Source organism: Sinocyclocheilus grahami, unplaced genomic scaffold (genome assembly GCF_001515645.1).
Source record: "Sinocyclocheilus grahami isolate Dianchi unplaced genomic scaffold, SAMN03320097.WGS_v1.1 scaffold321.1, whole genome shotgun sequence".
In the NCBI taxonomy this organism is placed as follows: Eukaryota; Metazoa; Chordata; class Actinopteri; order Cypriniformes; family Cyprinidae; genus Sinocyclocheilus; species Sinocyclocheilus grahami.
This window is the reverse complement of record NW_015505500.1, coordinates 552,964-567,657: the sequence shown is the minus strand read 5'-3', so window position 1 is coordinate 567,657 and position 14,694 is coordinate 552,964. Positions and strand designations below refer to the sequence as shown.

At 37.3% G+C, this 14,694-nt stretch overlaps 1 protein-coding gene across 3 annotated transcripts in view; it reads right to left on the bottom strand.

The window, feature by feature from the left end:
* The window catches only part of LOC107602191 (sodium/potassium-transporting ATPase subunit beta-1-interacting protein 2-like), a 174,688-nt gene that overhangs the window by 117,256 nt on the left and 42,738 nt on the right, over window positions 1–14,694 (bottom strand). For all 3 annotated transcript variants that reach the window (XM_016294623.1, XM_016294622.1, XM_016294624.1), the window contains exons 2-3: window positions 9,342–9,479; window positions 4,855–4,935 (exon numbers count right to left, since the gene is read on the bottom strand). In XM_016294623.1, the coding sequence (XP_016150109.1) occupies window positions 4,855–4,935; window positions 9,342–9,479 (219 nt within the window). The remainder of the gene's footprint in view (window positions 1–4,854; window positions 4,936–9,341; window positions 9,480–14,694) is intronic.

The window sequence follows — 14,694 nt, the reverse complement described above, 5'->3', positions numbered from 1 at the left end:
CACAAAGCAGAACACAATACTATATCATGCAGAAAAATACATAGCACACAATATCGGGTAAAACAGTGTTTTTAAATTAGATTTAACTTATTTATTATTAGTTTTTTTATTATCATTTCAGCTGCCATCTTGGATTTTTTCCCCCCACAGAGCTTATCAAAAGACATTCTGGGATTGCATTAAAATGCAATGCCCTAGAATTTTTAGGCAGCACAATTAGTTTAGGTACCTTTTGGACCCGTTTTCATGTCGCGCTCTATGATGTCTTAAAATGCTGTCACTGTAGGCAGCTCACTAGGTTTTGCGACAGATCTAACATGTCTATTCCTGCACCTTTACGTCCTACTGATATAAGTAACTGAGTGAGTCTTGAATTATGTGTGTCCTGTGTGACCTAAAAAAATGAGAGACTGGGAATTGTCTCTTGTATTTATCTTCATTTGTTTCTGTGTGATCTAAATCTAATTGCCTTTGCGGGTCTCAGCAGATTCTCCCCTGGTTAAAGACATTACACGCACATTAATTAATCATGAGCTGCACTGTCACAAGGAAATAAATTATGCTAAATAATATCCTATAACTTCTCTAACTAATTAAAGCCGTGTTGATGACTTAGGGAGCAGATTCTGTGAGGCAGATCCACGAACTCCGTTTGTTTGCCTCTTCAAGTTCTCTCTATTCCGAAAGAGACCGTAAAGACATCAAGGAGACCGAAGTGACTTTCTTCTCCAGCTGACAACGACTGACAAGATCCCTTGTGGGGTGTGAAGCTGTGCGAATTCTCCAGTTAAAAAACGAAGAGGGCGTTGAACGGCAATGAAGACTCACGGAGAGGCCCTCAAGAGGGTTGTGGAGGCTCTCGGTTTTTCCCACAAAGCTGTAGCTGTGACAAGCTGCCAGGCCCTCTGACGACGAGCTTCAGAAGCACACATCAGGACTGCCAACCTCACCACATCAACTGGGCTTCACTTTATGGGTGGCATTTTGAGGCTTGTTCTGTGAACGCGAGCACTGAAACGAATCTGATCACTATAAACAGTCTTAAAGGGATAGTTTACCCCAAAATGAAAAGTCTTTACCTTCGAAAAATCACAAAAAAATTATATTTTGAAGAATTTGTATTTGTCTGTTCGATGGAAGTCAAGAGGGTTCAATGTTGTTTGGATCAGCATTGTCACTGCCAACTAAAATGTTTTTAAATCATTTTCATTCATTGAAATAAATCTGAAATAAATATTACATGAAAAACTTTAACTTAAAAAAATTAAAAAGAAAATTAGAAATGTTACCTAACTGAAAAAATAAGCTATAAGTACATAAGTAAATAAATAAAAAAGCTAAATAGAAATATTTAAAATAACAAAACTAATCAAAACAACAAAAGCAAACATATCAAAATCATTAAATCAAAATGAAAAATAAAAACCAAAAATATAAAAATTAAAGAATTCAAAATAGTAATAAATACTATAACATAAATAATACAACAATTTTATTAAATATACTAAATTCTAACAAATTTGTAATGACACAAGAATGAATAAATAATGACAGAATTAAAATTTTTCTGTGAACTGAGTAGGGCATGAAAGCTAAGTAGAAATATTTAAAATAACAAAGAAACAATAAAAATGACAAAAGCAAATATAGAAAACAAAAACAAAGAAAACAAAATTCATTAAAACCTGAATTAAAATTCAAATAAAAACCAAACTAAAATAAAATAATTCAAAATATTAGTAAATACTATAATATAAATAGTACTAAAATTATATGAAATATACTAAATTCTAACCTTTGGAATGACACGAGAGAAAGCAGTAGAAAGATGAGGGAAATTTCAGTGTTTGCTTTGCAACATCTCTATTGGAATTTATTGTAATGGGAGTCTCCCGTGAGAGTTAATATTTGCTATATTTTAAATCATTCACTTTCAGTAGAGGTTGTATCTATTTTCTATTCTATTCTATTCTATTCTCACAACAGGCACTGGCCTTGCGATATGGTCATTGGATTTAATAGACAATATCCCACAAATTATTCCACCGGAATTCTTTTGATAAATCCTCACTCACATCTCTCTCACGGTCTATTTTTGTTTTAAAATGAAGCCTTTTCCCCCTTTTCCTTACCTTCCTTTTTCTAATCCCTATTAACATCCTTTACCGTGGGAATTTTTCTAAACTAGGACTCAAGGTGCAGATACCGTGCACATAATGCAAAGTTATGCTCTCATCAAAAAGTCCAAAAATGAAATAAAAAAAAGATACGGAGGCATACAACAAGGAATCCAACCTAATATAACCCTCTTTGCTATCCTGATCTTGTAAGCCATGGCTTCGCTAATATAAAAACCGTGATGTGTGACACATCAGAACCTGATGGCGTGAGAGGCTATAAGAGAGAAATGATAGCTGGAGCCGGTGATCTGTCTGACATCTTTGACACCGTTTCTTGCAAAGCACCAACAGATCTAAAGTGAAATGTTCATTCTGTCATCTGAGATGCTTGATAAGATTGCACGTTAATGACGTATCAACCAGAAGACCAGATTGACTGCCAGACATTTCTAGGTGATTTAAAGATTAAAGGATCAATCTCCATTACAGATCTGAGCCCGAGGAAAGGAGTGCAGACATTTGCCTCTGCGTTTTTTTCATCAGCGATACACTACATCACTTCTGTCCACCTTATAAAACATCAGCACACTTGTCCTGCAATGCTTCACAAATCTTATGACCAATGATGCATGAGTATGCTTTGCATACTGACTGGGGCAGTGATAATCTTTGGCCTGCTGTCACATGACCAATGGCCTGAAAGCCCTGGACAGACACTGAACTGAAATCAGAATGAAAGTGGGAGTCTCGTCTGCTGATGTAGAATCGGGATAAAAAAGTAATATGAAGTGCTCCATGGATCTGGTAATCAAGTTTCATGACTGGTTTGCCACTTAATTGGGTACAGTATTTGACATTTTAATTACATATTTGCTCGCTATTTCTACACACATGAGCAGACGATGGACTATTTAATAAATTATTCGCTGAAATGAAAGAAGCAAAGATGGGAAGATAGAGGGGAGAGAAAAATATCTTACATGCAAGAACTAGATGTTTACAATTTTGTGGGAAAAAGTGAGTGGTGTCTTCCTGTGTAAAACTCACCGCTAAGATAGTTGTGGATGGGCGCCAACACATCACTATGTAGTTGCTATGCCATTGTGAGTAGTTGTTACTACATTGCTATGCAGTCACTAGGATGTTCTGAGTGGATGTCATTGCATTGCGACATCTGGTTGCTAAGGTGTTCTGAGTGGCTGTTAATCCATTGCTATGTTGCTGCTAGAGTGTTCTTATTGGTTGTCATTGCGTTGCTATGCGGGTGCTGGGGTGTTCTGATTGGTTGTCATTGTGTTGCTATGCAGTTGCTGGGGTGTTCTGTATGGTTGTCATTGCTTTGCTATGTTTACGGTTGCTGGGGTGTTCTGAACAGTTGTTATTGTGTTTCTATCCAGTTGCTGGGGTGCTCCGAGTAGTTGTTATTGTGTTTCTATGTGGTTGCTGGGTTGCCACTGCGCTGCTGGTGTTCTGAATGGTTTTTATTGCGTATCTATGATATGGCTGGGGTGTTTTTAGAGGTTTTCATTGTGTTGCGACATATGTGGTTGCTAACGTCTTCTCAATCATAGATATATACTGTATATGTAGATGCCTCATTAGCGACTGTTTCTATGGGCCGTGATACATAAGCCATCCTCCATTTTAGGAACGGTCTGCGAACCCTCGAGCGCAAGTTGACTGTGTGCATCTATAACAGCAAGTTATACGCATGTATATCTTTGAATATTCATTGATTATTATGGTGAATGATGTCAAGTTAACCGTTCCAAAATGGCGGACACGTCAACGTATCTGGAGCGGTCGAATAGGGCAGCTATACATATCTATGTTCTAAATGGTTGTCATTTTGTTATATGCGGTTGCTGGGGTGTTCTGAGCAGTTGTCACATTGCTATGAGTTTGCTAAAGGCTGGAATACACTATGCAACTTTTGCTCTGCTTTACAGTTTGGATAAGTTGATGCTAGTTGCCGAAATTCGGGGGCAGTCTGCAGATTGGAACACACATTGTTCACACGTTTCTGCATGAGTTTGTTGTGATCGGAACGACTTTAAACTCTGGTAGTGTGTGATCCTCACTCATTTAGTGTCTGATGTCTAGAGTTTTAAAATCTGTTCATTTTAAAAGTCATGTAGTGCATTCCAGCCTTAAGTTGTTGTGAGTTGCTATACAGTTGCAAGGTTACAACACTATCTTGCCCTTAAAAACAGCTAGACGGATGCAACAGAATGGAAGAGAATGCAGGGGTCTCAAGATGCATTTCTTAAAGTTGATGCCATCTTAAAAATGCAAGCAGCAAACAGCACGAGATGGCCAAAGATGTCAATCTGATTGTGTATGAGAGGATTTTACAATGAAAAAGCATAGCACATATGCACCTACAATTTTTAAACTAAAAGAATTATAGTACAAAGGGGAAAAAAATTTAATCTAGATAAACTAATCACTATTTGATTAGTCACCTGTTGGAAGACTAGGCTCTAATAGCTTAAAACTCTCCGTCCAAGCACTGCTTCCAGCTCTAAATAGGATTTTAGACCCAGCTATGACACTGAAACACTGACAAAAGAACCAATAAATGCTTTTCCTGACCTTACTACTAATGCAAGTTGATGATCTGCAACATATTTATTAAAAAGCCACTCTTTAAAAGCTTAGACATAAACAGAAAACACTTATAGCCAAGCTGAGGGATTACACACCGCAAAAGAAATACGAAATCAGATGTTACCTTTGAAAGGTCACCCACTTCCAAATAGAAACAGATGATGAAGACGTTCCAGGCGACCCACAGCACCAACCAGACTGCATACTGTGAAAGAAACAGGAAGAGGGTGTTTGAAAGACCTATTTTAACCGTAGACTCCCCCAACAACCAACTAACCAAATATATATTTGCATATGTGTGGTTAATTGGCCCATAAAGGCGTAAGTGGGAGATTTTCTCTGTAATTAATTCTCTGATGGGTGTTCCTTAAAACATTCAGCCTCCACAAATCTGGAATCTGCCAAAGAAGCGGTGCAGGTAGACGATGCATTTCGCAGTGGAAGCAGGAACTCTGTGTGGGAGTTTGTGAGGGTGGCTCGCTCCCTGGTTCATGAGCTAACACTTATTGAAATAGCGGGATGTGATTATAAAACAATGAAACAGATTCCCCAGCAAAATCGCAGCCGGCACAGGGGGGTGTCTTTAAAAATAAAGCACATTTTGGTTAAATAAACACAGGTCTCATCCTGTTTCGGATCATTAGGGAATGTAGTAACCAACATTACGTTAAATTAATTTGTTCAAAAGACGAGGGTATTCGCTCATGAGCATTCGCAGCTCGTAGTTTGTTTTTACTGATTAAAATGTGAGAGGTATGCCACGTGAGAACTCCGAGGTCTGTTAGGCAGGCAGTGATCTTTAGATAAAATAACACTTATTTAATCCAAGTCAAAGTGAGACAGGTGAGTGTAAATGAAATACTGAGCGAGGGGAAATGCAAAATCAATTTGAATTACCTGATGGGACTTGAGTGGAAAAACCACGAACTTTAGCGCTTGAAAATGAGCAGTTGGCGACATGAATTTTGAGTAGCTTCCCAAAAGTGGCTCTAATAGATAGATCAATATGGACTTAGATTTGATAAATTGAGCATGTGCAAAGACACTACAACCTTCCTTTACAAATGTACCAGCTCAATTTTAGGGTTGTGCACCAATCAATCAATCACCAAGCAATTTGAACTTTTTAAATATTTTTATTCAATGCCTTAATTTTAACGGTGGTACAGTAAATACCACAGAAAACGAAATTAAAGAAAATGGTATTAAAACAATCTTAAATTCAAATCAATTGATAAAATAAAATAACTTTAGCTACAAAATCAAAGTTTGTCAAACTTTGAATATTGGCTTAATAAAACCTTTTGAAAAATGTTTTTAAAGGTTTCAAGTGCGAAGGTGTTTAGCAAGACAGACAGATATTCAGTAGACTGACAATTTAGTAAACTTCTATTCCTGTCATTCGAATTCAACCTTCCTGTGGTGCATGACCAATTTGACTGAAACCGCAACTCATGAAGTTTCTTCTCTCTACCAGTGTTGGGAAAGCTGCAAATCGTAAGCAAAGCTAAGGAAAATGTAGCTAGCAAAGCTACGGATTCAACTTCCACCAATTTATTGGCTACGGTAAACTGAAAGCTATCATTTAGAGAAGATGACTAGCTAGCTACAAGCTACATGGTGAAAGTAGCGTCTTATATTTAAGCTACTTCATAGTTTTAATAAATATGGAATATTACAAATACTCATATGTAATTTGATCTAATACACATTTGTTCATTTGCTAATTGGTAATCAGCTCTATACAACCAACAAATGGACACCCAACTTGATTTCTAATATATTGTCAGGGAAAACGTAATGAAGAGTCTGTCAATGCTACCCAGCAACTCCAGTCAATAAAAGTCATTAAAACAGCTTTACTAATGAAACGTTAAATTACCAATAAACTAATGACACTACCACCTTGATACTGAGAAAGGTAGTTAATAAGCTTAGCTATAGTTGCAACAATGCTACTGCTCAATCTTAAGTGCAAACAAGCTGGTTGGCTCGGTGTAGCTGGTCTTCCAGCCTGGTCATAGCTGGTTTGCAGGCTGGTTTTAGAGGGGTTTTAACATCTTCTTTAGCTGGGAGACCAGCTAACCAACCAGCTGAAACCAGCTGAACACCCACTTGACCAGCTAAAACCAGCATGGACATTAAATGATTGCTGTGGTAATTGATATGATCTCCAACAAAGTTGAGCATCATTGCAGCCATTTATTAAGGCTGCCCTTGTATGAGAGGGTTGACCCTCTTCGGCTGTTTCACTCGCACCATAGCTGTTATTTATTCACAGATTTGCAGTTCTATACGCAAAAACCGGTGAGCGCCTCAGGCTAGGGCCAAAGATCAACACATCACTCTTGTCTTCCAACTACAGCATGGTTGAAGTATCTCCTGCCTTCCACGCACTGCTGTATAAGAATGAGCCTCCTCCGCATATTAGAGCAAAAGGGGGTCTAGACGGAGTGATTGACTTTAATAAAGTCTCATAATCCTGCTTGATATCTCCAGCACGCATTCCGAGTTGATCTAGCAGGAGGAGGCTATGAACGTTTCTTCAGCGAGGGCTGTTTCGGCCTAACCTTTCCCCCAAGAACACACGCTCGCAAATGGAGCGAACCAGACCGTTGAGACTCGGAATTTTGCCATCTTGAAATCTGACATGTTGTCAGGACATTAGATACAGAAGATGTTGGCATGTAGTGGAACCTCATTTGGCCCTTTGCCAGCCACTGGAACGTGCCAAGTTGAATTAGAATAAAAATGTATCTGGCCTGACAGCATCCCCAAAACGGATAAAAGCAAGAGTAATGTTCGAATGTGAGCAATTTATCTCTGTAGGAGGCTCTCTCCATCTCTCTCTGGCCAGGCCACTGCTCCTAGACTGAAAAATCAAGCATTGTTTATTCCAAAGGGAGACACATAACACTAAAAAGGCAATCTGCTTCATCTCAGCTGGGTGACATGGCCCGAGTCACATTTGAGGCAATGACCCGGTCCGTCAGTACATTGATATCTTTCTGTTATGCTGACCAGGGTGTTTAATGTCCGTTGTACTTGACTGTAGAGAAACGCTGTCACAACAAGCAGTCTAATCTCATCCATGCTAAATGTGGTAAATGGCAACTGTTCTCCCTTAATATCATATATGTGACCCTGGACCACAAAACCAGTCATAAGTAGCACAGGTATATTTGTAGAAATAGCCAAAAATACATTGTATGGGTCAAAATTATCGATTTTTCTTTTATGCCAAAAATCATTAGGATATTAAGTAAAGATCATGTTCCATGAAGATATTTAATAAATTTCCTACTGTAAATATATCAAAATTTAATTTTTGATTAGTAATATGCATTGCTAATGACTTAATTTGGACAACTTTAAAGGCCATTTTCTCAATATTTAGATTTTATTGCACCCTCAGTTTCTAGATTTTCAAATAGTTGTATCTCGGCCAAATATTGTCCTATCCTAACAAACCATACATTAATGGAAAATCTCAATTTAAAAAAAATGTACACTTATGACTGGTTTTGGGGTCCAGGGTCACATATTAGGTATGAATTGATTGATGGACTGGACACCAATAGAGATCATGCAAAAAACTGTCACTTGAATCATTTGTTTCTGATGCATTTTGTACCTTAGTTCATTTGTTTAGTTAAAATTTAACACAGCAATCACTTGGTTTGAAAGATTGGACCATAAGGAATAGAAAACAATTTCTATGAACAGAGAGAAAGCTGCAATAAACCCATTGAGCTTTCTTGATCCATCCTAAACATTCTGACCAATAAAGGAAGAGTTTACTCATATCCCTGCTGAAGAAATACATTTTAAAACCAGCAAAAACTGGTCTTAGTTGGTCTCTTAGGCTGGTCTGTTACCTTGCCTGGTTTTGCAAGGGTTTTGGGCACTTTTCAGCTGGTCAGTCTGATAGACAACTAACCACCCATCTAAACAACAGTTTAGCCAGGCTCTAAGACTAGCAAGAGCAGCTAAAAACCAGCCTGGCCAGACTGGGAGACCATCTTAAAGCCATATAGAAAGCTATTATAAACTCATTGAGCATTGATGATCTATCTTAAACTAGCCTAAACTGGATTGCTGGTCTTATTTTGGAGTCCAGAAATTAAATTTAGGCTGGTTTAAGCGGGGGGGATGGCTTAAGCAGAGATGTGATTTTTATTAACAAATGTTGGTCTTTTTTAAATTTAGCAAACCAAATCGAGGAGAAAATGCACCATTGTAACAATTTAGTCCATAGTCAATGTGTAAAAACAATCACATCCAATCAGAACATATCTGATGCGTAAGTGCATATATGGAGCAGGATTTTAGACCAATGAGATTCCACAGTGGGCAAGGCTAGCCAATGCAACAAGACTGAAACCAAACAACTGTCAAAATGTCTTGTTGCTTATCATGGTAGCAAAAGGTTAGGACAAAAACTTATATTTGTTGCTTATTGTTATGTTGCATTGTGCCTGGCAAAAAATTCAAAGTGAGACACTTTTATGACACCAGTGGTATAAGATTAAAACAAAATGACAGCATAAACTACAGGGAGGAAAGACAATATATGTCACAACCTGAATATGAAAATATGTGGAAACTCACCCCGGTCACATATCGCGGTCTGAGCTGTACTGTCCCAAAGAGGCCTAGAATCACTGTGATGATATGGATGAAGTTTGTGAGGATCGGAGCCCATTGGTATCCAAGGAAATCAAATATCTGTCTCTCCAGAATGCTGATCTAGAAACCAAACACAGAGGAAAAGATACTGATTTACAAAGCAAAGACGGGGACAATACATTGACATGCAAGCATTTATTTGCATAAAGGCATAAACAGATTTCCTTTTAAGCCAGCTTCAGGGGTTGCTGTTATGACAGTGCTCTGATGTCAGCTGGAAGGCAGGGTGAGACGATGGGCCGCGGGGCCACATGTGAAAGCACATTCTACATGCAGCCAGAGGAATACCCCTGTCACACAGGGGATTAATTAGGACAGAGACGTGCCGCTCTCCGGAGTCAAACCCCCCACCCTTTCGCAAAAACCAGAGACGACTTGGAAATTAAAGCTGGCAAGTCCAGCCTCGCAGCTCTGGGTGCTCCAATCTCAGCCACTGATTGGACATGACACTGATGTCAATACCACAAGCTATGGCACTTCCAAAAGCAGACCAGGACGGGGTCACGGCTTCATCCCCAAAGGACCTACAAGCAGCCAGCCTCTTAAAGCTAATGCTAATAGCCCCCGTGTCTTCAGCTGCATTCACAAGAAGCTCTGTTTAACAACCTCAGATGCTCAAGGTCTTTTCTGGGAAGGAAACCAAACAAGAATCACGCCATTGAATTACTTGCTTTTCCTTGTGATGTAATGGGGGATAGTAAAGAGCAAAGATTCAGGATGCAGGTTGTTAAATAAAGCTATCGAGGTCACAATGACATTCGAGTTTTCAGCGGTCGCATTTTCAAACATCTACTCAAGTGAACATCAATAGAGGCTTCAGAGCGTTCAATAGCAGCATGAATATCAAATGACTTAAGAGTCGCACCAAGATGCTGTATTTAAGTGTTTCCTATTCAGTGCTATTTCTGCAGCAGGGGAGACCCTGTTCAACCCTACAGCCCACCCACTGGATCATATAAATAAAATATTTCAAGTTTTGCTGAGAAAAACATAAAAATTTGCTATTAATTGAGATTTGTTTAATTATAACATTGACTAAATGAACAATTATTCAAATTAATTGAAACAATAAAAATACAAAAATAATACATTATTTAAAAAAATTATTTAAAAAAAACCTATGGATCTAAACCAGAAGACCGTGACCACGGGGCCCACAGGATTTAAAAAATATTTAATTATATAATTTAATAATTTTTAAATATTTATTGGTACATTTATTTTTATTAATTAAGAATTATTCTAAATATAAAAATGCTAAATAATTCTATAGATTTTTTGAAAAAGTATTCACGCAGAATTAGAATCTTGAATATTCTGGAAACACAAAATAAATCATGGTTCACTAATTTATTATATCAACACTCCCAGTTTCTGTTAATAAAAAAGCTCCAAGAACAAGTAATAAATACAACTAATAAATACAGCATAAATACTGGAGGCCTTGCGAGTCAAACTTAAACTATCATATGAGGAGTAATAATACTAATTTAAGTATTACAAACCTTGAACAAAACAGTTCTTGCTATGGCACATGAATAAAAATAAAAGTCCTGTGGTTCAGTTAATCAGAAGTTAATTCAGTAACCACTCTGACAAAGTGATTCATTCAGTGAAGGATTTGTCAGACTGATTCAAACTCTGTCATTGTATCTTATCACATTCAGTTTAGATGGCAGTGTCAATCAAATGAAAACATAATTTGCCATGGCGCTGTAGGTTTAATGACAGTCCAGGAAACACTGCTGTTTGTAACTGAGCAATAGTTCATGCTATAAATTTGTTCACCCATGAACAAAGCTCAGGAGTCTATTAATCTGTGCATCCTGTTCAGTTTTGCCCAGTGATGACCAGGTTGTGACCCCCTCCATGATCTCCCCAAGGGACGTGTCTTCTGTTGTCTGGGTGTTTTCTTTGAGCTTCTGCTAGCGTACATCTGGTAAGCGTGCCTGTACCAAACACTTATGTCATCGATCATAATGAAAGGTATTGTACTGACAACACCAAGCAACACCACCACACTTCACACAAGTCTCTAGATTAAGAATCGTCACAGCTCTAGGGTGCAGATGAGATTAGTTTTGTGTCAGAATAAAAATGGCTCCCTTTCCAAGTGGCATCTACTTTTTTTTTTTTAACCACAATAATGTTCTGCCTTCCCATTCAGCCTTCAATGGCACCAAATAATTATCTGGTTTCGGTGTGTTTTATGAATCATGGCATGTGATTTCCCCTTGCTCTAGCTCTTGTTTATTTTCACTGTCCTCCATATTTCTAGTATGAAACAGAAGGATGAAAAGACAAATGCATTACCATCTGTTTTCTTAAAGGAATAGTTCACAAATGAAAATTCTGTTATTTACTCACCCTCATGTTGTTCCAAACATACAGACTTTCTGAAACTTGAACTAATTATACCGGTTGCTCTATTCTATGCAATTACAATGCATGGGAACTGAGGTTTTCAGTCTTCTGAAAAGGACACAAAAGTACCATAAAAGTATCCCTTCAATAAGACTCATGTGCTATATTGTAAGTCCTCTCAAGTTGCACAATAGCTTTGTGTGAAGAAACTGAAATTTAAGTTGTAACAAAAAATCTGATCTAGGTCTCCTTTGAATGTTCATGAGAATTCATGGGAGAAGTAGCAATGCCCAACTTGTGAACAAATAATTTTTAAGAGTCAATAAATTGACCAATCTTTTTGGCAATACTGGTCTGAATGATTGGTTCATGAATCAAGTTCTCAAGTTCAACTCACTCCATCCAGTCACCGTGGATAACAGCTTACTGGAGGGAAGATTATTAGTAAATAATGACTCAATTTGATTTACTCCCATGGTGTGCTTCAGAAAACTTATAATATAAAGGTATAAAGTCACATGGTCTAATTTTGGCATTTTGGAGTCTTCATTCTAGCATGGAATAGAGCGACCAGTACAAATCATCAAACATTCTCCTTTTGTGCTCCTAAGAAAAACGAAAATACACATTTGAAATGCCAACTGGATTAATTCATAATGACAAACGAAACAATTTTGGCAGGAGTACTCATTTAATAGGCTGTTTTCCATTATCCATGGAAAACAATTTATCCATATAAAACAGCGTAAACATGAGCCAGAGAGCATGATAGCACTATGCTCAACCCATAACACATTCATTATCAAAAGCTCTTCTTGTCAGATGAGGCATGTATTACACCGTATTCTCAGAAGAACAGCTCGCCCATAGTCCTGCACAAGCACACGGAAAAAAAGCATAACGATTGATTGACCCAACTCAGCGGTTCCATTGCTTTTGCAAAGCCTTGTGAAAAACTACAGCCACCCCTGAAATCCACTAATAAACCACAGTGCCATGGTGTTGAAGGAAGCCCATATACCAGCAAAAAATGCAATCTGCCCTGCCTGCGAAGAGGTTGCAAAATGCAAATATGGCTAATTATGCTACATTATGTTGTTCGGTGAAAGATGGTGTGTTGACAGTGGCTTTAAAACACATCTTAATGGCACACAAATTCACAGTTCTCTTCTATTAGGCTTTTGTGGACACCTGCGCTTATTGACAGAATTCCCAAAAGAGCCCTAGCATTAACATGCACGTCCAATGGGGGCAAAAAAGCTTGAGGGGTTTTATGAACAGGCTGCAGGCTCTTGTTTGAGGTGGGGGGTAAGATCATCATTAATGTGGCCCTTGGGCCTCCCTTTTATATAAAAAGTAATGTAAACAGCATTGTGGGGCAGCTGTGCTCGGAATGAGAGATTTATCAAGTAATTTTTACACACGAGTAATTAGATCTATAAATATGAGAGGAAAATCCTCTAGACATTCAGTACTTCAGAATAGTATGCACTTACCATGACTGTAAAAACAGTAATATTATGAAATATTATTACATTTCAAATAACTGCTTTCTATTTGAATATATTTTAAAATTTAATTTATTCCTGTGATGGCAAAATTGAATTCTTAGCTGACAATACTCCAGTCCTTAGTGTCACATTATCTTCAGAAATCAAATATTATCAATAATGTTGAATCCAGAAAAAAAATTTTTTTTCCATGATAAACATTAAAAATACATATATTTCAGACAAAATATCTTGTTTTGTAACAATGTAAATCTTTTGATCAATTTAATGTCTCTTTGCTGAATAAAAACTAATTTCTTAAAAAATATACTGACCCCAAGCATTGGACCAGACATCAACTCAATTCTACATTAAATACAGCATGTTTCTACAATTTACATTTATGTATTTGGTAAACACTTTTATAACTGTCTGCTTCTGTCAAACATCATGCAACCAGCCAGCCATGACAATGCATGACACTGTTTCATGAACACCACGTTCAAGTGGTCTTAGTTTCTGGCAGTAACGGTGGTGAGAATTGCTTTTCCAAAAGTGCCATTGCATCTCATTTACGTTTAAACAGTGGATCTGGATGAAGTATAACTGGAATGAACTGTATGCAACTACAGAAACAGACACATTTATGATTCCAAATTAATATGATGCTTTCTCTTGAAGGTCTATTTCTTTTCATCGCCTCAAAGAATACTCTCAAACAGAGCCAACTACTGTAAATAAATAATTATTAGTTATCAAAGAGCATATAAAACCACCTTTGTACAGTAATGTGAAGAAATCTAAAATGCACAGTGACAATGAAACACATTCAAGGACCCCTGCTGTTTTCCCCTGCATGTTATGTACAATGGACACGTTTATGCAAAAATTCAAGTGGGTGTACTGTATCAATGAAATATTTGCAAGATTGTATGCATACCAAAGCTGATAAACGCACATAAACGCATCATACATCACTGACCATGAAATTATTCTACAATAACTGCATTAAAATAGGAACTCTAAAGGAAAAGAAAACATTTTTTAATAACTGCATTAGAGGGGGAAATCTGAAGGAAGAAAGCAATGAAGAAATAACATTATTTCACACTGTTTTCTATTTGAATATATTTTAAAATGTAATGTATTCCTGTGATGGGAAAGCTACATTTTCAGCATTATTACTCCAGTCTTCAGTGTCATGTGATCCTTCAAAAATCAATTTAATATGCTGATTTGGTGCCCAAGAAATTATTTATAATTATCAATGTTGAAAACAGTTATGCCGCTTAATATTTTTGTGGAAACTGGGATCCATTTTTCCCCTAGGTTCTTTGATGTATAGAAGGAAGGAAGGAAGGAACGAAGGGAGGAAAAAGTTAAAATATATAAAAGTTAAAAAGGGGGAATCTATGGAAAGG